This window comes from Pezoporus flaviventris, unplaced genomic scaffold, assembly GCF_033815535.1.
Source record: "Pezoporus flaviventris isolate CSIRO_AGI_PZ_B2104156 unplaced genomic scaffold, CSIRO_AGI_Pfla_v1 ptg000036l, whole genome shotgun sequence".
In the NCBI taxonomy this organism is placed as follows: Eukaryota; Metazoa; Chordata; class Aves; order Psittaciformes; family Psittacidae; genus Pezoporus; species Pezoporus flaviventris.
In genome coordinates, this window is record NW_026892584.1 from 40,912,002 (window position 1) to 40,935,936 (window position 23,935).

At 44.5% G+C, this 23,935-nt stretch overlaps 2 protein-coding genes and 1 long non-coding RNA gene across 5 annotated transcripts in view; 1 reads left to right on the forward strand and 2 right to left on the reverse strand.

Annotated features, from left to right (window-relative positions):
• Positions 1-1,208: 1,208 nt before the first annotated feature.
• Positions 1,209-9,127, reverse strand: CKB (creatine kinase B). Of its 3 annotated transcripts, XM_061464079.1 has the most exons (8): positions 9,111-9,127; positions 8,011-8,224; positions 6,742-6,896; positions 5,750-5,882; positions 4,668-4,839; positions 3,044-3,167; positions 2,134-2,323; positions 1,209-1,564 (listed from the first exon to the last, which is right to left on the reverse strand). In XM_061464079.1, the coding sequence occupies exons 2-8, from the start codon at positions 8,201-8,203 to the stop codon at positions 1,386-1,388; spliced, it is 1,146 nt and encodes a 381-aa protein (XP_061320063.1). In that variant the 5' UTR covers positions 8,204-8,224; positions 9,111-9,127; the 3' UTR covers positions 1,209-1,385. The 3 variants fall into 3 exon arrangements, with proteins under 3 accessions (XP_061320063.1, XP_061320064.1, XP_061320065.1); XM_061464080.1 differs by lacking the exon at positions 9,111-9,127 and having other exon boundaries at positions 8,011-8,245; XM_061464081.1 differs by lacking the exons at positions 8,011-8,224; positions 9,111-9,127 and adding an exon at positions 7,372-7,564.
• Positions 9,128-10,837: 1,710 nt separating this feature from the next.
• LOC133274803 (uncharacterized) lies at positions 10,838-12,730 on the reverse strand. Its single transcript, XR_009745280.1, has 2 exons — positions 11,473-12,730; positions 10,838-11,004 (listed from the first exon to the last, which is right to left on the reverse strand). It is a non-coding gene; the product is annotated as an uncharacterized LOC133274803 (long non-coding RNA).
• A 337-nt stretch (positions 12,731-13,067) lies between these two features.
• TRMT61A (tRNA methyltransferase 61A) overlaps positions 13,068-23,935 on the forward strand; it is a 28,110-nt gene continuing 17,242 nt past the window's right edge. Inside the window, exons 1-2 of the mRNA XM_061464132.1 lie at positions 13,068-13,505; positions 16,191-16,555. Of these exons, the coding sequence (XP_061320116.1) occupies positions 16,225-16,555 (331 nt within the window). The 5' untranslated portion in view covers positions 13,068-13,505; positions 16,191-16,224. The remainder of the gene's footprint in view (positions 13,506-16,190; positions 16,556-23,935) is intronic.

Here is a 23,935-nt window from a genome sequence, read left to right on the forward strand (position 1 = left end):
TCTGAATCAAGTAGAAAGCTATATTTAAAATAAAAAACTCATCTGAGATGTTCCCTCGGCTTTTCCCTCACCACAATTTAATCAGCTTACCCCAGCTGGAGTCATCACTTCAGCTAAGTGACAGCCTGCAATCAGCCTTTGAAATACCACAGCCTTTACAAAAGAAAGCTTCAGTTTTTGACACAAACCTATATAAAGCTGCATGCTGTGAAGCTATGCATCAACCTTTCATCATGCTCCCGCTATAAAAGGTTTCAGCAGTGGGTAGAGCTGTTGAGCAGGTGCTATTTGCTTCCCAGGTTGCACTAGCTGCAAAAGCTGTTGTCTCTAAGGGTCCAGTGCTCCTAGCTCTCAATATTAATCTTGTAGGTTAATGTGATGCTGCCACATAGCAAGCACATGTGTACACAAACTACAGCGATTCTGGACAACAGACCTACATGACCCAACACTGTAAGCTCACACCCAGAGGGCTGCCTGAGCTTGTAAGCCCAACCACTTAGCATGCTTTGACTATGCTGCTCATTTTTCCATCCATGGAACAACTGGTATACAGCCCAGCAAGAGTCAGATGAAGAGATTTATCTTATCTACTTATTTTCCTGTGACTGGCAGCTTACATGCCCCATCTCTTTCCTAGCTGAGGTGAAACCAGTTACAGCATAGGCTTAATGTAAGTAAGTTTCACCTTCCTTCCTTCTTCCAAAGAGGGCAATTAGTTGTTTACACCAACTCTTTGCACATCCATAGATTAAACATGTGATCTTGTCCCCACAAGCTAGCTCAGTGTCAGTATTATTATGGGCTGAAGTCTGACCTCATAGCACTGCCCTGCAGCTCCAGGAGGACCTGACTGAAAACAGTAGCCCTTTGTACCCAGGTCTGTCTCCCCTACCTTACAGGGGTCAGCCTTGCTCACTGTAGTCGGGATAATGACAGCTTACAGTTAGCATGAGCAGATGCACAAGCCAAAGCCTTGGAGGTAGGGCATGTTTGCTGTGACTCATGTTTAACACTAGTTCTCAAGTTTACACCAACTACAATCAAGTTAAAGGTTCATTTTTGACATTGCCTTAACCACAGCTCAAGTGGACTGCAGAAGCACAGCCAGGAAGATGTGCTAGCTAGCAAAACCAGCCCCTCTAGCATAACTAATAAAATCAAATCACTGAAATCTCAAAGACATTCAGTTAACACATCTAAGACAGTTCAGGCCAAAACAACAGTTTATTTTCAGCAACATCTCAACCATCAAAAAAATAAACTCTAACACGGATGGATGGAAGACTTCTCTACAGTGTAACTAAGTGGGCTCTGAACCCAGGGGTTTGAACTGGAGTGACATTATTCATCCAATAAGTTAGGAAGCATGAAAATAAAGTGCTTCATTTTTGAGCTGGCATGAGGTCATCAATAGACTGGCCTTTTTCAAGGCGTTTTTCCATTTCAGTAATCAGCTTCACACCATCCACCACTAACTGCACCAGCTCCACCTCAGAGAAGCCAAGACGATCAGCATTGGAGATATCAAACACTCCTCCAACAGCAGCTGTATCCACACCACCTGGAGCAAGAGACAGAGTTAGCACACTGACCACAGCTAGAGTAGGCAAGTTCTACCTTTCTTCCCTCACTAGCCTGAGAGGGCAACACAGCAAGACAATTCTCTACAAGTGCTGCTGCCTCCTGCATACAGGGAGATAAAGCTGCATGTGACTGCCAAAATGAGCCACCCAACATGACATTAGGCCAGCTTTTTACTCTTTTAACCCCATGAGCAGTCTAACCTGTGGTTAGACACACCCACTGCAACTATTTCCTAGCCAGAAGTTAAATCAGGATTCCCATCCCTGCTTACAACAGAACAGCTGCCACCAGCTCCACCTTATCTGATGCTAAGAATACCACATACAGAACATACCTAAACAGGCAGATACAGTAAGGCCTACACAGTGCACTTGCACCTCCACCTCCTCCAAGATGCAATTTTAACGCTTGGTTCTCTCCATGTATGTACCTTTTGAATGGTCTGACAGGCACTGCCAGTGTGAACCAAGACATTGTTCTGACTGTAGTCAGGGTTCCACTGGCATCTTAGAGCAATCTGACGAGGGCACCACTACAACCTCTCACCTGTGCCTCGCTTCTGAAGCCGCAGTCTCTTGAGGACCTCTCCAAACTTCTCATGTTTCCCAAGGTTTGGTAACTTGATGTGCACACCAGCACGGAGCCCTGTTCCAAGGTTGGATGGGCAGGTCAGGACGTAGCCCAAGTGTGGATTCCACATGAACTCGTGGTTTTTGGACTTAAAGAGATTTTCTATCTATAAATGCAGAGAATGGACATTTAGAGATTGCTCACTGCATGAAGGATGTAGGTCATCCATTAGTGCTCATTTACAGCTTCAGTTATATAGCAACAGCCTCAACAGTTTGAACAGCTATTTATATCAGTCACATAGGTTCCCTCCATTGGGAAAAGATGGGCCACCAACAAGGGGCTTTTAAGGCCCTTGCTCCTCGCACTGGGACAGGCTAAGTTTAAACTACACTACAAAATCTCAAGTCACTATCTGTTGGGAAGCTTGATTTAGTATATATCCAACTGGCACATTTGTTTGGATTAGGGAAGAGGCTGGTAAGGCTCAAGCTCATATCAAGACCAGAAGCTGAGAGAAGCATTCAGCCTAGAAACTGCAGTCCAGCTTTGCTCATCCACATTCAAGCAATTTCTCCTCCTACCCAGGGCACCTCAATGCTTGATTTCTAAAACCGTGTATAATCTCCTTTAAGTACAGTTTAAACACTTGGGTGAGGATGCTGTATCAGAGGACACATTCTAGACTTCATAGCCACAATGCTTTGCCTATGAAAGTGTTTCAGAGCCCTCACAGCTCTGGACTACATCAGTGTTCCCAGAGACCCAGGTTATGGAGCACCACCATGCAGGGCTCCACAAGCAGCTTTCATAGAGTCTGCATTCTCAGATCTAACCAGAGAGACATGTAACATTTAAACCTACAGTTCAGGCAATATTGATTTACCTGTGTTAGCCCAGTACAGAAACGGGTAAATACTTCCTTCATGTTGCCACCTTTCTGCATGGAAATAACTCTAAGGTGATCCTCCTCATTGATCCAAACAAGGAAGGTCTTATTATCATTGTGCCTAGGAAACAAGGAGAACAACTTCTTGTCTGTCCCACCTGACATTTTCAAGGTAATTGTAATAGCACCAGATTACTCATCATTGCATCTTTTAAGAGGCTCACTTAGTTTCTTCTTCCAAGAAATTATTCTTGCTTCTTTTGTTCATGCAGGACCTAACAGAGTTAAGCTACCTGCTCTTTCCAAGAGGTAGTTTAAATTAGTCTATACTTAAACATAACAGAATGAACAAGTACATGACATAAGCCAGTCTTAGATTTGACATAAAATCCTCACTTGTGGCCCAAGCTCACAAATGTAAGGGATTTCCCCTGTTCAGCAGAGTTTGCAGGAGGGTGATCACTGTAGACTGAGGCAGCCCCGTACAGTGATGTTCATAATGACATCACGTTGACAAAGTTTAACAAATCCTTTTATCAGAATTTTGTCAGATTCTGTTAACCTGCACTTAGTACCTTAACAGAGAACTAAGTTGAGTTTTTTCACTATTCATTTTTGATTGGGGCTCTTCAGATATATTATAAAAACCCCTGAACACCAATGGGCCCCTCTTGTCCTAGCTTGCAGCTGGCAGCAAGCACTATCATAAATATTTACCAGGCTGACAATTTCTCAGCTTGATTAGAATCATAAATTAACTATACCTGAGGAAAGTTATTTATGCAGGCAACACTGAGACTTTACACTTCAAGCTTCTACATTAGTCATGCTCAGGTGACAGCACTATCTAGTGCTGGCAATCTGCAGGTAGATGATGCAATCTTGAAGGTGACCTCCAGAAACAAAGCATGCTTCCTCTGTGTTGTATTCCTAGTGCAGCTACAGTAATAAGATTGGAGTACTACAGCTGATAAAAACCTAGCCCTTAGCTTACAAGGGAGCAAGTTAATTATCTTGCAGAAGCTCCAGAGATGCAGTTTTATGTAGGTGACCTATATCTGATAAGCAGAAGCCTTCCATTCCACATATGTGCATCAGTCAACTCATGTCACCAAATATATCTGGGGCCAAGGGGAGAAGTCTTTCCAGTGGTCTGTTATCCATGAGTTTCTGCAAGCAGAAGTGATGAGACTACTATGCATTCAGTATCAAGTCTGAACTAAGCAAACACTATGGCTTATTACCACACGTTACTCTAAGCTTCTGGGACAAGAAACTGGATGTAGTGGCACATATACTCCTTTGTAAGCAATCTACTTTCTTAAGCTACCTCAATTAATGCCTGGGGTTTCACTAACCTGTGCTGGATGGGTAGGCTCTACCTACAGGCTAGTGAAACTGCCTTGTTCCTTATCAGCCCAATGTGAGGCATAGTAACACTTGTCCAAATTCTGCTGGTTCAGATGCAACCTCCCCAAAGGATACCATACAAGATTCTCATTAGATTCAGTAATACAAGCTCAAAAGCTGCCATTTTGCCCCCAGTACAAGCTGTAACTGAAACTGCAAGATCTTTCTTTGCAATGACTTCATACAGCTCCCCTCTTCCAGACATACTCACCAGATACCCCTGGCATCAGGCCAATCTCGTGCCATCCCAGATGCCAACAGAAGAGGAGAAACTGGCTTGTCAAACAAGAAGTGATCATCAATCAGCTGCTGCTGCTCTGCTTCAGTCATGTTCCTCAGAGCATAGTACTTGCCCTTGAGATCACCTTCCAGGCTACCCAGAGCTGAAAGAGAGAGTCACTTTAGGATGGGACCAAAGATGATAGACATCCTCAGCACTTTAGAGACCATAAACAAAGAAAGGCAATGTCTGATCTGCTGGGTTTGGTTTTTCCCTTGCTTTCATCTGCAATCCCAATGCCTTTGTGGCATTACAGAACTTAAGGCAGCATCAGATGATTTGTCTGCAGCTTTCAGGCTTAAACAAGTAGTCATTGCCCCCTTACATACCGTACAGGATCATTACTGCTGCTTAAGAGTAGAAGTAACATGCTTTCTTCCAAGGAGAATCAAGGTCACGAATACAACAAACAGCATTATTCTAAGTCAAGGACTGTTACCCTGCCCTTGAGAGGTTCTGGAACAACACCACTCTTGGTCTCCAGAACTGCACCTTGAGTGTATCCTTTCCTCTCAATGGAGTTGGGAGGCAATAGAAAAAACCTGCAGCTGAGGAGTTCCACTGAAAACTAGGGCTTACTCTAGTCAATTGCATATCTGGAGCAAGACTACACCTCTAAGCAAACTGAATGTTAATGAAAGTCAATTAAAAGCAGCCACAATATACTGCAACCATGACTCAATCCCTGAAGTTGCTACATACCTGTTATATTTCAGGTTTGAGCCATGATGAACCAACCTCTTTCTCCACACACATAGAAAAAAAGCTTTCAAGATCAACAAAGGTCAACTCAATGCAGTACAACTTCCCTTTGACATGTGCTCTTACTCTCAGCTACAAACAGCAATGCTAAGGCAGCTGCAATGTAATAAGCCTTCTTCAGGGAAGGCTCCATGTCCACACCAAATCTTGAGGGAGGCAGCTTTTGCCAACTGCCTCCATTTTCAAACTGCAAAGAACATCTCTTGCACAAAGGACATAATATTCCCTGATGCCTCCAGTTTTCACTTTACCTTCAACGGAGAGCTTTTCAATAGCCCGCCTCTCTCCTCGACTGCAGTGCGGGGGAAGACAGAATCCACGGATGCTTCTACCAGTTCTGACACGGGAACTTAGCACATAATTTGGATCCAGATCATCACCTCCCTACAAGATTAGGAAGCCAGTGATACAACCTTGTTGTCAAGGTACCTACCCTAAAATACATGTTGCTGCCATGCATTTAAACATGCACCTTATACCAGAGATACTGACTACCCTGCAAGCAAGGGTCTTACTTCAGGACCCTTTTGTCTTCAGCATTAGCTCAACTATCTGTTTAACAATACTTGCTCTGAGACTAAGGCTACAGATACCAAGTAGAATAGTTCATAGAATAGTAGTTCATAGAAGCATGCTAGAAGATTTTGCATCCTTTTCAGACTACAGTCTGGGCTTCTGTTACCTTATCAGATCTGCAACCTAGAGGCATCAATATGAGTTGAACCCTCATTCAATTAGGTGTTTACTCTTGCAAATTAGAGTTATTGACTACTGTCACCTAAAGTCTCCTAATCTCAAGCTGACCTCTAGCTAGCCAATCAACACAGCATTAGGGATTCCTAGAGTCTACAGTAACATTTGAAATCCATTAAATGGGCAAAAAATTCTTACTTGTAGCCATACCAATGTCTATTCTGAAGTATGAGACCACCATGTGATACTTAGAATCCAAAATCAGATGGTGTTTTATGACAGTCCTTGACTCCAAGGACTGTGCGGTTTAAAGCCTGACTACTACAGCCCCACAGTTCATGGAAGCACATGTTGAACATGTTTGGCATGACTGACACGGCAGCAGCACATGAACCCACCTCATAAGTCTGACTGCATTGGACACACAGCCTGTGGGTACGTCCTGGGTGAAAGCAGGGAACAGAGCCTGAGCCATCATTTTAGGCAGCTGCCAACAACTCTACCCAGTCCTCAGACCAGTAGGCATCAGTAATCGATCAAAAGTTTATACCTGCAGATTATCAGCGTTCAGGTCTGTCTTGTGCTGATCAGTTGGTTTGTAGCCACCATGCCTGTCTTCAATAACTGGATCAAAAAGTTCCTTAAACACCTCATAGGATTCTTCATCACCAGCTACACATCCTACTGTCATTATGAAGGGATGGCCTGAAGTAAAATCAGAAGAGCTAAGTATAGGTGATGTTTGGCTGTACTCCAGTATAGCACTAACCAGGCAAGTTCTGTAGTGGTAGGTCTAGTCACTTAGAAATGCATCCTTACATAAAAACATTTGGAGAGATCCTACATTTTACACTTAATCCAGTCAGTCAAATGCAGTACTATGGAAACCCATAGCTGTTGCCATTAAACCACACTCATTTGTCAAGCTTGGTTTAGGACAATTTCACATAGCATATCCAGTTTCACTAGCTAATTTAGAACACCAGACAGAAATTTTTGTCTTAGCAATCATGCTTTGCTGTAAGCAAGAATGCTTCAATTTTTGTTTCTTCTGCTACAGAGCTGTACTTCTGCAGTCTGCTCATGAACACCACCTCCACAAGATTAGTTTTAAGTCACCATATTCAAAAGCACCAGTTATTTCAGCTGGCTCACACAGAATATTCTCAACGCATTTTACCAGGATTATCAACCCCAGTCTGAATGACATCATCCAGGGTGAAGCCACTGGGTGTGACTCTGTCTCTCAGTTTCTTGTACAAATCCAGGGTTAGAACTTTAGCCATGTGGTTGTTGTGGCTTCTCACGTCCGGATACTCCTCATCAGGAGGCAGTCTCTGATTATTTAGTTGGGCCATTTTGATATTGCTAGAGTAAAAATAAATACTGTAACGTTAACATATAAACACATCTGTTCCCCTTTTTTCATAGAAGTGCTAAAGAACATCACATAACCAGTTTGGAATAGAATCAGACCAGAACAGCCAGGTAAGCTGACTTTCTTTTTCACCACTGTGTTCTAACTAGAACGCATTTGGGTTGGTTTTGGTTTTTTTTTCTTTTCTGATTGAAAGTACTTAGCAGAGCAGTTACATAATTGAAGTGTCTGGAAATCAGTATGTCAGATCACAGCAAGCAACATGGCTTGACAGAACATGGCCCCTTTTAACCAGCCACACGTTTAGAGCCGTCTTTCAGTGCTTTACAAGATTTGCCTCTTAGTAACTGAAGAGCTTTGGATGCCATTGTCAAAAAGCACTTCCAGTACGGAGGGAGAACAGATCATCATTATGCAGATCTAACGGCCCCCCGCCATTACCTGGGTTGTCAACCCCAGTCTGGATAACATCATCCAGCGTAAAGCCACTGGGAGTCTGCTTATCCCTCAACTTCTTGTACAGGTCCAAGGTGAGCACCTTGGCCATGTGATTGTTGTGAGCTTTCAGGTCAGGGAACTCATCATCGGCAGAGTAGTTCAGCTTCAGGAGGTTGTGGGTGTTTGAGAAAGGCATGTCTGCCCCTACCTGCAGTCACTGGGAAGAAAAAGAGGAAGCCTATCACCGGAGGTTTGGCAGGCTCCGGACCGCCCGGGGGAAGCCAGGCACCCAGGCAAGGTCACCTTGGCTGTCATTCCGCCCGTGCCTTTCACACCTTTGCTGCCACACCACCTTCCGCAAGAGCCACAAAGGAGCAACGGAAAAAGTTCTTCATCACCCCCAGCTCTGCCCGGTCCTCCAACATTCCCTCCGCGAGGGCACGGACTCGGGCACCGCCCGGGTCAACGGACGCGCCCAAGGTCGCGCGGAGCGGCCGTGGCAGCTCGGGGCAGCCCCGCCGGCGGCTCCGGGAAGAGGAAGCGGCCCGGACGCCGCGGGTTAGGGGGGGGTGAAAGCACGGCCCCACCAGGACCACGCGCCGGGCGGCAGGTGAGCGGGGCGGCTCTGTGATGCGCTCTGAAGGCGGCCGCGCCTCCAACCGCCACTGCTGGGCTAGAGAAAGATCTGCTGCACCCGGCACCCTCCGCGCCCCCAGCTGCTCCCTACTTGGGAGCGGAGTGGTGGGAAGCATCCAACGACCCCATTACACAACAGACGGCTCCCTCAGGGGACGTGGCTGAGGCGAACATATATAACTACCCTGCTAAATACCGGGTTAATCTCGTTTTAGAACGGGGCCGGCTCCAGCTGAGGGCAAACCAAGTAAGCACCTGCGCCCCACCCCGCAGGAGCTCCGCGCCGCACCCCCCGCCCCAGCCGGGCGTCCCTGTCCTGTGCTGCCCCTCGCCGCACCCGCTCCCCTTCCTCAGCGGGACCGGGTCACTCCACACAGTGGAGCAAAAAAAATAATTTAAAAAAACGTGTTTTTTTAACTAAACCTTATTTTAAAGCTACAAGACGGCTCGGCTGCCCCAGGACTTACCTAGGGCTCCGCAGCAAGAACCTCCAAGCTCTCCGCTCCCCACTGCTGCCCTAGCTGAGTGGAGCGCCGCACCGCTCCCGTGCCTCTTTTATATAGAGCGCGACCCGCCGCCCTATTGGCCGCTATTTATAGCCCATTCATTCCATTGGCCAGGCGCGGTAAGGCGGGGTGGGTGTTTGCCGTTGGCTGGGCCCGCGCTTGCCGCCATTTTGCTTGTCTCCGGAGGGGAAGCTGGGCGGCGTTGGGTGTGCGGCTGGGGGCTCCCGTCCGAGCCGCTCTCCACAATCGAGCGGCAGCAGCGCCTCGTCGGCCCCACTGAACACGCACATGCACACAGGGATCCCATCTCGGGGGTGCCACCGCACACCAGTGCAGGCATGTGGCCTGCTGCCAATCTGGCTTCACACCTTGGCTGAAGATTCAGTAACAGGTGTAGTAACACCTCTGCATAAAAATACGGCTTCATAGTGGCAGGGCTGTACTGTCCCTATGCCACCAAGGTGGCTGTAGGCCTGTCTCTCAATTTCCCTGGCACCCAAGAGCAGCCACCTCATTCTGTAGAGAAAGGTCCTGCTGCTTGCCCTGCACCTTGCCTCCAACACCTGTGAGTCTGTGGGCTCACCTTACAGTTTAATTTGGAAGGAAATGGCTCCTTTCAAAGTGGTTGTGAAAAGCAGAGAGTCTCCTGCTCTTGTCATGGGCCAAAAAAAAAAAAAAAAAAGCTTAATCTTTATTGGAGAGCAGCTGATTTTCCTACTGAAGATGGAAGGAGGAAGGTTGGGATTTGACCCATCTAAAGTCCACCTGAAATCTGTGAAAATAGTGACTTTCATTGGACTATTTGTAGGAATCAGCAGGGTTTATCCCAAATATAAGATGCAATTGAGGATCCCATTGTTTGCTGAAATAAATACACTAACAGTGTGACTATCTTGATCTTTCACCTTTTCATAATAGTTTATCTTCCTATGACATGTAGTTCTCACAGCAGAACCCACATTTATCCTCCTGTCCAAACAGCGTGTACTTACCCAGGTGAATGCAGATCCGAGTGGCAGAGTTGCTTTCTTTGACCCAAGTTCTGAGTATCAGGAGACATCAGTTGGAGCTCTTTCCCTCCACAATTCTTTTGGCACCAGAGCCACTACCCTTACCTTAACAACTGGACGCACATGCACTTACAGAACTGATAAGGATTTTAAAAAAAGTAACATACACCTAGAGGAAATAATTACAAAATAAAACCCAGAGTGCTTCAAGTGAAAATGCACTGTGTTTGGCTGCCATCCAGATTTCCACATTATTCCAGGCCTGATAGACCAAGATGCTGAGAACACAGATCTCCAGCAGAAGCCCAGGGCTCAGCATCTGTGCAAGTCCTGTCTCTTTATCTCCCATATCAAAGAACAAATCTTCTCTCTAGGTCTCCTCTTTTTAACCTCACAAAATCTTCCTCTGTGTTTTACTTTTAGTTTCACACAATGCTCATGCTTCACAATTGTGTAAACTGCAAATAATGTAAGTGTAAAATTCTACCCAGAGTCCTCAAGCTAAATGAGGATGACCTCAGTGGCAAAGATAGTTTTGGTTGTGGATATTTTTTTAATGTAAACCACTCAGATTCAATTTTTAATTTAGAACAACAAAAAAAAAATCAAGAATATTTCTGACACGCTACTTTTGCAGTGTTTTTCTTCATTAAAAAAAAAAAAGCGTATCAGGGTAGGTACTGAAGGCTCATTTTGTCTTATTTCATAATCTACTGCCGCACAGAGAAGCAATCAGCTGTTATGTACCATAATTGTTCTGTAGATTCGTTCAGTCAAGGCCACCTCAAGAGCCAAAATCCAAGAATCCATTTCTATTCACTGGACATGATCTTCCCCTCCCAGTCCTGTAGAACAGGGAATACCAGTCATTATTATAAACGAATATATTCTCAATGTGCTGTTCTGACACAGACACCTCTTCACAAAACTTCCAACAAGAAGACATGGAAAGAGACAAAGAGTGCAAACCGACCAAAATTTACCAAATTTATGTGTTTAATAAACAGTGCACCCTCTGCCTCATGTTCCTCACCACTATTTGACAAATTTCTGGCCTGCAGTAAGTCAGCAGTGGCTTCTGCCTCACTGGGTTTTATTCAGACAGCATTTTAAGATTTGATGAAAGCTGTGTGTAAATTGGATCCTACCTTTCTTACAGTATCCCATCCCAGCTTCCCTAGTGACTTAATTATAGATGCTGTGCCATGTGTCAACAGCCTCTGATCAACCGTTTTATCTCGCTCATCTGCTGAGACTTTCTTTGGATAAGCCGGTATGGCCTGTTAGACTGTGATAAAGGCACCAATACTTACCTTCCATGCTGGGATGACATTGTAGTGCATGCTGACTTACACACCACGTTGCCGTTCCGCAGCTCAGGATGGAAAGGAGGGGTGATTACTCCAGAGGTCTCTGCACTGAGCTTTAACAATAAAGAATTAAGGGAAGTTAATCATGGGCCATGCAGCTAACTTCCTAAGAGGCTTAATTATAAATGTTGTGTAGTGCACAACTGCAAGAGATGGGTGTTAGCTACTGAATGTGTCTTCTGAAATTACTTGCATGAACGTAAGATGAACCTGAAGAATTAGGATCTTCTTGAAAATCTAGAAGAATATACCACATTAGAAAACAGCAAGAAAAAGTTATTTACTAAAACAGTTGAATTGTTTCCAATTCCTACCTGACAATTGAAAAATTAAACACTTGTCAGTAGATTAAAGAAATTGGTTATAGCTGCATCTGCATAATTTCTGAACTGAAACTTCTCTTCCCATTTACATTTGCTGCTTAAAATATATTTGCCTAGTTATTATCCTTGGTGTATTTTTTTACACTGCTTAGGCAGTCTGTTGAAAAAGTACTGATCGTTTCCAGTGAGCTGAGTGCCTGTGGAAACTAGGAGTTGCTGAGTGTCTTGATCTTGCATACACTCAGACCCACAGTGATCTGAACAGCAGTTCATCATGGGAAAGGTACATATATAACCAATGACAGTAAAAATGACAGGAAAAAAACAAGGTAGGTGCAAATATAAAGACACAGTAGAGCCATAATTGCCAGTCAGAAAAACAGCTGAGTAGGAGTTTGCAGTTTAAGAAACCTCTGAAACTGCATACATTATATTTAGATTAGATGGAGAAGAGTTTCATAACTAAATAACAAAGACTACTGCAATTATGATATGGGCAGGTCAAAAGCATAACAAAAAATATGTTCTCACTGAAGGTAATGGGCAAAAATCCCCTTATACTTGATGGATTCACATTCATCTAAAAAAAAAAATCACAAATTGTCATCTAAACGGCTCTCCATTCCTGATTTCTTGATTGTGGACAGATGACTTTTTTGCCACTATTGCGCATTACAAGTTACTGGTGAACACAGCACCATACAGAGCGTTATCTGATTAGCTGGGAATGTTAGCTGCATGTCCAGGGTGATTCACATGCTCTCTCCTATGCCCATATCCGTCCCATGCCAGGTGCCCTGGGCTTGTTGCAAGCAGATGAGGCAATACTCTTTCTTTGGTCATCCTGACTACATCCCCAATACCACAGGGGCACACAGGGCTCTTAGATCACTACAGTCCTCAACATGACAGAGGAGTTAATACCATGTTATTTGGTGTTTAGATAGCAGTTCCGCTGCTTCTCAGCCCACACTGTGGTTTCTCCTACAGCCTTACGAAACCTGTATGAAGAACTCTGGCAGCCTTGAGTTGCCTTTCCCCAAGCAGGCTGCTATGGGGTAGGGTGGCAGAACTTTCTGGGAGTTGCCTGCCTGGGTGCCGGAAGTGAGGGCCAGGCTCACCAGCAGTACAGGCAGAGTCATTCCTTGGGGAAGGGGCTTTACCCCTGTTGGTATTGGCCTTCAAGACTCCCCCACTGGCATGCTTGATGGGTGAGTTCCCACTGGGTCCATCAGGCCGCATCATGGCCCACTGAGCCCCTCAACTTTCACCGAGAGGGCGGCTGCCCCTCTGTGCCCACAGCCGCTGGGAACGCTTCCCCCCCCAAGGCAGGATCACCCCGGAGTGCTGCCGGTGACTGTCCTCCTTTGTCAGGGACCCAGCAAGGAGAGCGGAAAGGAGGGGAGGCAAGGTCGGGCAGTGGCGGCCAACGGCACGGAAGGCTGATGGCCGGGCGGCTTGAACGGGCTGCGAGACCTAGGGCTCACAGCGCCGGGAACGGGCGGCGGCAGCCGCCCGGCTGCAAGCAGGGCTGGCGGGGCGGAGGCGGCGGGAGCGTCAGCAGGCTGCGACCGGGGCGGAAGGAGGCGCGGGGCGGGTACCGCGTGTGAGGAGAGCCGGGCCGGGCCTGCTGGCGGGGCTTAGTCCCGGAAGGTAACGGCTCTGGGGGACGGGGAGAGTTGGTGGCTGCTGGGGGGAACGCAAGGCCCCGAGGAGCGGCGGCGGCGGCCCAGGGAGTCGCCGCTCTGGCCCGTCACGGCTTAATACTGCTCTCTTCCAGGCTAATCCCTCCTCTGACGCTGCCGGCGAGCTTTTTCCCTTTCTCTTCCTTCCCTGCCCTGTCTGTGCTTTTAATCCTCCCTCAGCAAATACCGAATTACATCCGTCAACCCTGACACTGCCCCGGCACAGCCGTTACGTGCCCGCCTCCGCTGGGACCGGCTCCTATGCTCCCAGGGCGCGGGAGCTGCGTTACCACCCTCACGACCCTCAGCTGTGGGGCCGCAGGGAGGAAGAGCCCGGGAGCCGCAGCGCTCTGGGTGGGCCACCGGCCTGCGTGTTACCGGCGCCCTGTGCTGCCCCGCGGTGAGAGGGTTATGCCTGCCTCCTCATCCTCCTCGGGAGGTTGCCTGTGCTGCCCTGTCAAGCAGCCAAGCTTCTCGGAGAGGGAAGAGGCAGCGTGCCAGGACTGCGTGGTAGCTGGTCAAGAGAGGTGTATCTGGGTTTTGGCTGACGGGAACACAGAATCGTTTTAGTTGTTTAATTCGTGAGGCTGCTGAGAGATTGCTTGGGTCATTTGAGTTTAGGTCGCTCCAGTCATGGCCCATAGAAAAGCTTTAAGCCCTTGCCACAAGGCACTGCCTTGCGTTCCCTTCCACTCCACACAGCACTAGTGGCAAAAGTAACTGTGTACCAAGATACCTGTATGCTACTTGGGAAGAGAAATGTAAGAACAGTGTATGAGGCTCTGTAGTGGTATGGAACAGAAAATGATTAAAAATGCATGAAAATGAATGTTCGTAGATTACTGTGCCCCTTGGCATAGGGGAGACAAAACTACCAAAGACCCTGCATTTACCCCATGTATGAATATAATGTGCCAGGTGAGATCTGAGAGATTTCTCACACTTGGATCTCAGCCTGCAGTGTGGTGACACTTAGCTGTGCTAAGTCTGGCGGCTCAAAGGAAGGCAAAGAAACTGGAAATCAGTCTGTGTAATCAAAGGGAGAATAATTTTCTCCATGCCCCTGACATACTGAAGGAATGTTGCTTTTGCACAAGGGTGTAACTACAGTCTAACTACCATGAAATAAATGGGTTACCATAAAAGTCCTTTCAAATGGTACTATTCTTACTGAGAGCTGAAAACTACATTGCTTTAATGCTATATAGAATGAGAGCTACAAATGCCATTTCTGAAAGTTTAAAACTGGAATGTAATTAGACAGTGCAAGCTATGCTATGCTGGTTAAGCATTTGTACTATCTCACAAAGTCCAGTATATATACATTTCTGAATTCATGGGATGCCCTTCTTACTATTTCGCCATATGTCCAGGCAGGCCTATTCTGCTTTGGCATCTGAATACATTATGCAATAAGCATGTCATAAACTTTGGAAATTTTGGACACAAGCGCATCTGTTTATCAGTCTCAGTGACTGCAGTGGAAAAGTTATAAATCGAGCTGCTTAACAGCAAACTGAACTATGCCGAGTTTCAGTCAACAAAAACAAGCTAGAATTTTAGAACAAAAAGCGTTTCATTAAAACAGTGAAGTCAGACCAGGCTGTCATGCCTGCAGTACAGAAGTGGTGGAATCAAATCATTTTTCTGAAGCTAAAAGTAACACTGCTTTTAATTCTGTCATGGAAGAAAGTACCAGAAGTCTGAGAAATCTGACTTTCAAAGCCTTCTGTCTTAGGGTTTGAGGTTAGAAAACTTTGGAATGACCATTACTTCATTAAACTATTCCTCCCATGAACTGATCAACCTTCAGTTTAGATAGCTGCCTTATCTGAAAGGCAGCATCAAGTTTCACTGTAATGTGCCTTCTAATGTTTAGATTTTCTCAAAACCAAAATTTAATTGTAATTCTCTAAACAACTTCGATACCATGGAGCTAAAATAATACAACTGTTTGTATTACCTTGCAGATGGTTGTCTAAGTTTAGTTGCAGCACAGATCATTTCCCAGACAATTGCTTTATGCCCCTGATGGCAAATTAAAGGCCACAATATTCTTTTATCCTTGTAGTTAGTTAAATATATGCATAAATTAATGCATATACTATGTTTATCCTATCTCTAAATCTTCATTTGGAAAACTTTCAAATAAACTTTTGTTACTGGATTTATACCCAGGCAAATAACAATTGTCTTGTGTTGTAAACCACCATGGTAAAGCCAGCAGATGGAAATAAAATTTACCACTTAAGAGCCTGTGGTATAACGAAGAGTTACAACTCTGAGAGTTACTGATCTTAGACTCTTGAGAGCTTGTGAGGTGGAATTGAACAGTGCTGACATTTTAGTAACTTGCAGGTTTCTCAGTATTGTGGAGCAGGCTGAGTAAATTGTAATGTATTTTCTAAATTTTCTTTAAAATTTACCATAAAATGGGAAAAATACTGGTTATATTCAAATCTGTGGGACCTTTCAATTGATTTTAATTAGATCAAGAGTGCAGTGGGAGGAGGTTCCTGAACTTTGTGGAGTTCTCTTGCTAACATATTTGCACAGTGTGTTTTTGTTTGGTATTGGGGAAAATGAAATTACTTCAGTTTATGTCTCCATCATGATGCCTCAGAACTCTCTTGACATATTTATTCTCTTCTAGGTGACAACTATCAGCAAGCTACAAGACTGTCACAATGAGTTTTGCTGAATATGGAGATACAATAAAGGATGGTGACACAGCTATTGTGTTCTTGGGCCATGAATCCATGTTTCCTGTGAAAGTCCAACATGGCACTGTAACTCAGACTAAGTATGGGGTCATCAGGCATTCCACAGACCTCATAGGCAAGAAGTATGGTTCCAAAGTAACCTGCAGTAAAGGAGGATGGGTGTTTATTCTTCATCCAACTCCAGAACTGTGGACCATGAATCTTCCACACAGGACGCAGATTCTGTATTCCACTGACATCTCTATAATCACCATGATGTTAGAACTGAAGCCAGGCTCCATAGTATGCGAATCAGGTAATAATTAATGTGTTGAAATCCTTTATTAAGAAGTAACACCAACACTTTCATGAAAAGAAAAGGCTTATCTTTACATTTTGCATAAAGTCTCTTCTTTTTATGATACAATTATTGAATCATGATACAATTTTCGCAGCCTACGCACTGAGTATTCTATTTCAGGTGCATGTGTTTCCTCATGTGCTGCTGTTTCTTCAGCAAGTGATGTTACCTCAGTATGCTGGGCTCATGTATGGGTATACCTCTGAGTATGTGTTTGATTAATTCATCTTCTTAAAATAAATATATAAACATTTTTCCTTACCTTTTCTAAAACTGTAGTTAAGTAGTTAAAAATATTTTTGAGCACATGATTTGAATAAAATTCAGGCTTTAAATTTGCACTTTCAGAGAACATAGTTGAAATAACCCAGTGAAAGAGAGTCTGATGATAGGGTGTTGAACTAATAAGGAAAATAAAATGGAATATTTATATAGTGTGATACCATGTAAGTACATCTATTTTAGCTTTCTGTTCCAAAGTGGGATCCATTTGTAGCAGTGGAACTGCATACAGAATCGCTGTAGCTGTTTAATACAATGGATGATGTGTTTATCACATGGCTGTGTTTTGTTTCTAAACTTGGTTTAATTTATTACAACTTCGCTGATTTTGCTTAATTTGCAAGTAAGGAGTGGAATTTTATATTAATAGGTATTTTCCTGCTTAAATACAGTTTATAATAGTACCTTCATGACATTATTGCTGCAAGCAGTATGAGGCTTGCTTGATTCGAATCCATCAGTTTGGAAAAATATGAACTGGGGTAGATTGTCCTTGGTTTTTTTTTCCATTTCCTTTGAAGCAGTTCCACACACTTCCCTCTCAAGCATAGATATGACAAGCATAGATCAGCATGACAGGATTGTGCTGTATTTTCTCACATTTAACATTTTCTGTTCCCACCCAAGCATAATTTTGGGCAGCCTTTGAGGCGTAATGACCACTTTCCAACATGATGAAATGCTGCTTTACATCCAGTTGCACCCATTAAGGAACAGGTGGTATACGGAGCTGGTGGCTGTATAGCAGCACTTGAAACAGGCAAAGCCACAGGCAGAGCCTCTGTAACTGCTAAAATGTTTGGGTCCTTTGAGTTTATAGTTTGGTTTGTAGGATGGTCAGGAATTTTTAGTTTTGGGAAGTAGCCCTGTTGTTCATTGGGCATTTCTTCAGCTCTTCCCCTCCTTGCTATGTTTAGACAAGATGGGAAAAATAAACTCAGCAAATTAGTCAAAGTGTGGGAGATTTGAATTGTTATGTCCTGCCTCGCTTGGAATAGGTGGGTGTTGATGTACAGACCTGCACATAAAATGTTTTCAGTAACATCAAAGGTATCTAGAGGTGGTAAAATGTTTAAAAGTTCATTTATCTAAATATCTAAGGAATGGAAACACTTGATGAGGTAACCTATCCAGATTCCCAAAGATGTTGTGAGTCAAAATTCATAGCCATAAGCTATCCTTCTGGCTAATGGGAACCTGTCTCCAGGTTTATTTTAATGCCTGTGCAGTCAAAGTATTGTAACTTCAGCTTTCCAGGAAAAGTGAACAGTTTTATTGCTATAGCTGTGCTTGCATTGCTTGAAAGTTTTACTGCTCAGAAAGAAAGAGTATTGCATCAAATTCACCTGTTAATGCAAGAGATCTTACTGCAAATTTGCTTGCAACTGACCAAAAGAGGTGATTCAAATGAAAAATTTTATAGATCCTGACAACTGGAGCCTCCAGTTTGATGATGTAACCTATTTTGGTGCCATCCTAAATTAGACAGTTTTCACTGATTCAAAATAATTAGTTCTAGATTAACCTTGTGTGGCCTAGACAAAAACAGCCCAATGGCGATTAGTAGAAACAAGACAGGAAATCTGGTCTAGTAATGACATTTGAGTCTGCTTCTTGCTGGTGCTGCGTTTAGATGTATTTTGAGCATTAATTAGCATGGAGGTCTGTCTTTTTTATTATTTGAAATTGAACTTTTGTACGTAGTTGCTGATCAGACTAGAAAAGCAGGCACTGTAAAGAGGCCAGGCTCTTTGGTCTTACTAATTAGACCATGGCATTTGCCCAGTGTAAGCAGGCAGAATGGTGGATTAGTCTCCACAACTATATGAAGACTGAGAAAATAAGATGAAGTACCTTCTGTGTCATGTTGTATATGAGTATAAATGATCTTTTGTGTGTGATAATAAAAATTCAGTAGAATAACCAGAAGGCTCAATTTTATATCACTTGAATTATGCATTTTTAATTGATTACTCATGATTTGTCATAAAAGATACAAACATATTAATACAGGTTTTACTATTTTTAATCCTCTTTAATAAATACCTAAAGAGCAAGCTTGTCAGCAGTGCATGCATAATTAAAAATGATGCAAGCTTACTCTGTTGAGGCTATAAGGGAACTCAGCATCTGCCTGATGTTTCATGACGGAGGTGTAGGAATATGATCCTTTTTCTGCCTTCTGCCAATTTCTAATTTATAAAGGTACGTTGAGATTTAAAGACTATTAGGATGATTGCTGGAGCTAACATCTCTTGAAATCATTGGTCCCTGGACACGGAATTTCCCACTCTGACGCAGTCTTTAACAACCTGATCTTTCTAGAATTAAAGAATAATTGAGATAACTCCTAAAATACCTGCTGTGGGTGGCCTGGTATCAAGAACCTTTAATTCTCATCAGGTAACTCCGATCCTATTTGTGTTCATTGCACGTGCATCCACTGTCTAGATAAAGGAATAAGATGAATCTTTTGTGTTGCACTCTCCAAAACTAATCCTTTTATTCTACATTTGGACCAGAATGGAACCTCTCAGATATTTTTTCCAAACAGAAGTGTGTGGAACCTTTTTTTTTCTAGATTTTTCCTTCCAGTGCCTATGTATCAAGGCTTTTTTGCTGTCTTCTCTCCCTGGTGAGACCTAAACAAGTGTCTGTGCTAGCCCTCAGAATTACTTGGGGAATGCAATACAGCACTGTAAAACTTTATTTAATCTGATAAATCTTAGAAATATTCTGGCTTCAATGGAGCATAGTATTTAGGCAAAATGTAATTTAGTCAAAAGTATTCTAACCAGCATCCCAGTGATCCTTCAGCATTCAGCAAAATCAGACTCACATGAGCAAAAAATGTTAATTGGATTTTTTTGTTTCCCTTCAGCTAAATCCCAAATTAAAAATTGCTAAACCCTGCTCATTGCCACACAACAGTGGGTTTCTGAGCCCACAGACTGGGTTTCTGAAGACTGAGAACAGTATTCTGGGTCCTCATGGTTTTTCTGTGGAGGAGTAATGAGAGCTGCCAGCCAGCCTTACACTAGAGCTTCTCAGAAACAATTATGAAATTTTCAGACTCAGCCTGGGTATAGATTTTGTTAAGAGCACGTTCATAAAAAATTAATGAGGACTTAATGATTAATGGATACTTAATAAATGATTAATAGTTTATTGTGAAGCCTTAGCAAGTCACGTGTGTGCTTATGAGTCTTCTGAAGTGCTTATAGACTTTTTGACAAATATTGCTCACATCTTTAAAATTTTTGTGATATATGTATATGTAAACTCTTTGCAACTCTAGTGTAAAGTACAGTTTGTAAGTATTAATTTGATTTTGGAACGTGTTCATACTAATTAAGTCAGTGTTTTATGATGTCTCTTATCTACTTCCTAGCAGCTGTTCAGGTTAGAGTGAAAACCCGATTCTTGTATAGTACCTTTTGAAGTATAAGAAAGGCCTCATTAGTACAAATATCAGAGAGCAGAGTATTCTCTTCATGTACCAAAGAATTGAACCAAACCAACTGCGGCCACATGAGGCATCACTCCAATGTATTCAGACTTGCAGCTCACATGCATCTGATGGAGAATGCTGGTCATGCCCTAAAGCATTTGTTTCCAGACTGTCTGGACTCACTTTCATCTTGTCATTTCACTTGCCCACGAAGCGCATTTGTTATGCAGCTCTGAACTTAACAGTATTATGTTTGTTCTGTGGAAGATTGAAGGACAATGAGAGATCATAGAATCATAGAACAGTTAGGGTTGGAAAGGACCTTAAGATCATCTAGTTCAAGCCCCCCTGCTGTGGGCAGGGACACTTCACACTAAACCATCTCACCCAAGGTTTTGTCCAACCTGGCCTTGAACACTGCCAGGGATGGAGCATTCACAACTTCCCTGGGCAACCCATTCCAGTGCCTCACCACCCTAACAGGAAGGAATTTCCTTCTTATATCCAATCTAAACTTCCCCTGTTTAAGTTTGAACCGGTTACCCCTTGTCTTGTCACTACAGTCCCTAATGAAGAGTCCCTCCCCAGCATCCCTGTAGGCCCCCTTCAGATACTGGAAGGCTGCTATGAGGTCTCCACGCAGCCTTCTCTTCTCCGGGCTGAACAGCCCCAACTTCCTCAGCCTGTCTTCATATGGGAGGTGCTCCAGCCCCCTGATCATCCTCGTGGTCCTCCTCTGGACTTGTTCCAACAGTTCCATGTCCTTTTTATGTTGAGGACACCAGAACTGCACACAATACTCCAGGTGAGGTCTCACAAGAGCAGAGTAGAGGGGCAGGATCACCTCCTTCCACCTGCTGGTCATGCTCCTTTTGATGCAGCCCAGGATACGGTTGGCTTTCTGGGCTGCAAGCGCACACTGAAGCTGGCTCATGTTCCTTTTCTCATCAACCAACACCTCCAAGTCCTTCTCCACAGGGCTGCTCTGAATCTTTTCTCTGCCCAACCTGTAGCTGTGCCTGGGATTGCTCTGACCCCGGTGTAGGACCTTGCACTTGGCATGGTTAACCTTCATGAGGTTGGCATCAGCTCACCTCACAAGCATGTCAAGGTCCCTCTGGATGGCATTCCTTCCCTCCAGCGTATCAATCGAACCACACAGCTTGGTGTCATCAGGAAACTTGCTGAGGGTTCACTCAATCCCACTGTCCATGTCATCAACAAAGATGTTGAACAAGACCGGTCCCAACACCGATCCCTGAGGGACACCACTCGTTACTGGTCTCCAGCTGGAAAACATTGAGCCATTGGCCACAACTCTTTGCGTGCAGCCATCCAGCCAGTTCTTTATCCACCGAGTGGTCCATCCATAAAATTGATGTCTCTCCAATTTAGAGACAAAGATGTCGTGTGGGACAGTGTTGAACACTTTGCACAAGTCCAGGTAGATGACATCAACTGCTCTACCCCTGTCCATCAGTTCTGTAGCCCCATCATAGAAGGCCACCAAGTTGGTCAGGCAGGATTTCCCCTTAGTGAAGCCATGCTGGCTGTCACCAAGCACCTTGTTGTTTTTCATGTGCCTTAGCATGCCTTCCAGGAGAATGTGCTCCAAGATTTTGCCAGGCACAGAGGTGAGACTGACTGGTCTGTAATTCCCCAGGTCATCCATTTTCCCCTTCTTGAAAATGGGGGTTATATTTCCCTTTTTCCAGTCATCGGGAACTTCCCCTGACTGCCATGATTTCTCAAATATGATGGCCAGTGGCTTCACAACTTCATTCGCCAGCTCCTTCAGGGCCAGCAGATGGATTTCATGGACATGTGCACATTCAGGTTCTTAAGACGATCTCAAACCAGTTCTTCTCCTACAGTGGGCGCAAGGTCTTCATTCTCAGAGTCCCTGCATCTGCCTTCCAAGACTTGGGTGGTTTGGTCAGAGCCTTTGCCAGTGAAGACTGAGGCAAAGAAGTCATTCAGAACCTCAGCCTTCTCCAAATCCAGGGTAGCCAGTTCTCCCAAGAGCTTCCAGAGGGGACCTACGATGTCCCTAGTCTGTCTTTTATTTGCTACATACCTGTAGAATCCCTTCCTGTTATCCTTAACATCCCTAGCCAAGTTTAATTCTAACTGGGCCTTAGCTTTCCTAACCTGGTCCTTAGCTTTCCCGGACAACATCCCTGTATTCTTCCCATGCCACCTGTCCTTGCTTCCACTTTTTGTAAGCCTCTTTTTTCAATTGAATTTTCCTCAGCAGCTCCTTATCCATCCAAGGAGGTCTCCTGGCCCTCCTGCTGCACTTCCTTCTAGTTGGGATGCAAAACTCCTGAGCTTGGAGCAGGTGATCCTTGAATATCATCCAAGAGTCTTGGGCTGCTCTGCCCTCTAGGGCTATATTCCATGGAACCTTACTAGGCAGGTTCCTTAAGAGGCCAAAGTCTGCTCTCTTGAAGTCCAGGGCAGTGAGCTTGCTGCACGCTCTTTTCACTGTCCTGAGGATCTCGAATTCAACCATCTCATGATCGCTGCATTCAAGGCTGCCCTGGAGCATCACATTTCCAACGAGCCCTTCCCTGTTGGTGAGCATGAGGTCAAGCATGGCACCTCTCCTTGTCGGCTCCTCTATTACTTTCAGAAGGAAGTTGTCTTCCACACAATCGAGGAACCTCTTGGATTGCTTGTGCCGGGCCGTACTGTCCCTCCAACAGATATCAGGGTGGTTGAAGTCCCCCATCAGAACAAGGGCCTGTGAGCGTGAGGCTTTTCCTATCTGTCTATGGAGTGCTTCATCGGCAGGTTCTTCTTGACCAGTCAGTCTGTAACAGATCCCCACAGTAATGTCTCCCATAGCTGTTCTCCCTTTAACCCTCACCCACAAACTCTCTGTTAACTGCTCACCTGTCCCCAGACAGAGTTCCATACTCTCCAGCCTGTCCCTAACATAAAGGGCAACTCCCCCTCCCTGCCTGCCGGGCCTGTCTTTTCTAAAGAGCCTGTAACCTTCCATTTCAACACTCCAGTCATAGGAGCCATCCCACCATGTTTCTGTGATGACTGTTATATCATAGCCCTGTAGATGTGCACACATCTCTAACTCCTCTTGTTTGTTCCCCATACTACGGGCATTTGTATAGAGGCATCTGAGCCAAGCTCCAAATGAAGCTGGCTCATTGACTGGAGTGGCTGGAATATCTCTACATTGCTCCAAGCATTTATTATAGGTGCTGGCAACTGACTGGGTGTTTTGGGATGGAATGATGTCCCCCTCCCACAACACATCTAGTTTAAAGCCTCCTTGACCAGTCTGGCAAGCCTCCTACCAAAACCGCTGCTCCAGCAGCTCCATCAACCCCCAGTAGACCTGGCCTACAAACTTGGGTCCTGTGTTCAAGACACCCAAACCCCTGACTATGACACCACCCTTGTAACCATTTATTAATCTGGCTAATCCTCCTGGCTTTTTTTTAGGTCCTCCCCTGTATCCTGGAGATCCCTCTCTAAGGAACTCAGACTCTTGAATCTCTAAGGAAAAATTCAGTCTTCACATTCTCATTCCTTTTGTAGGCAGTGTCAGTCTTGAAAACTTCACTGCTATTCTTCCC

Bases quoted from the DNA above. Each gene is read 5' to 3' on its own strand.
- CKB (XM_061464079.1), bottom strand. From the start codon at position 8,203: ATGCCTTTCTCAAACACCCACAACCTCCTGAAGCTGAACTACTCTGCC. The intron at 4,840-5,749 runs GTAAAGTGAAAA...TCTCTCTTTCAG, and splicing joins TGAAAAGCTCTCCGTTGAAG to CTCTGGGTAGCCTGGAAGGT. The intron at 2,324-3,043 runs GTAAATCAATAT...CTGCATTTATAG, and splicing joins TCTGTACTGGGCTAACACAG to ATAGAAAATCTCTTTAAGTC.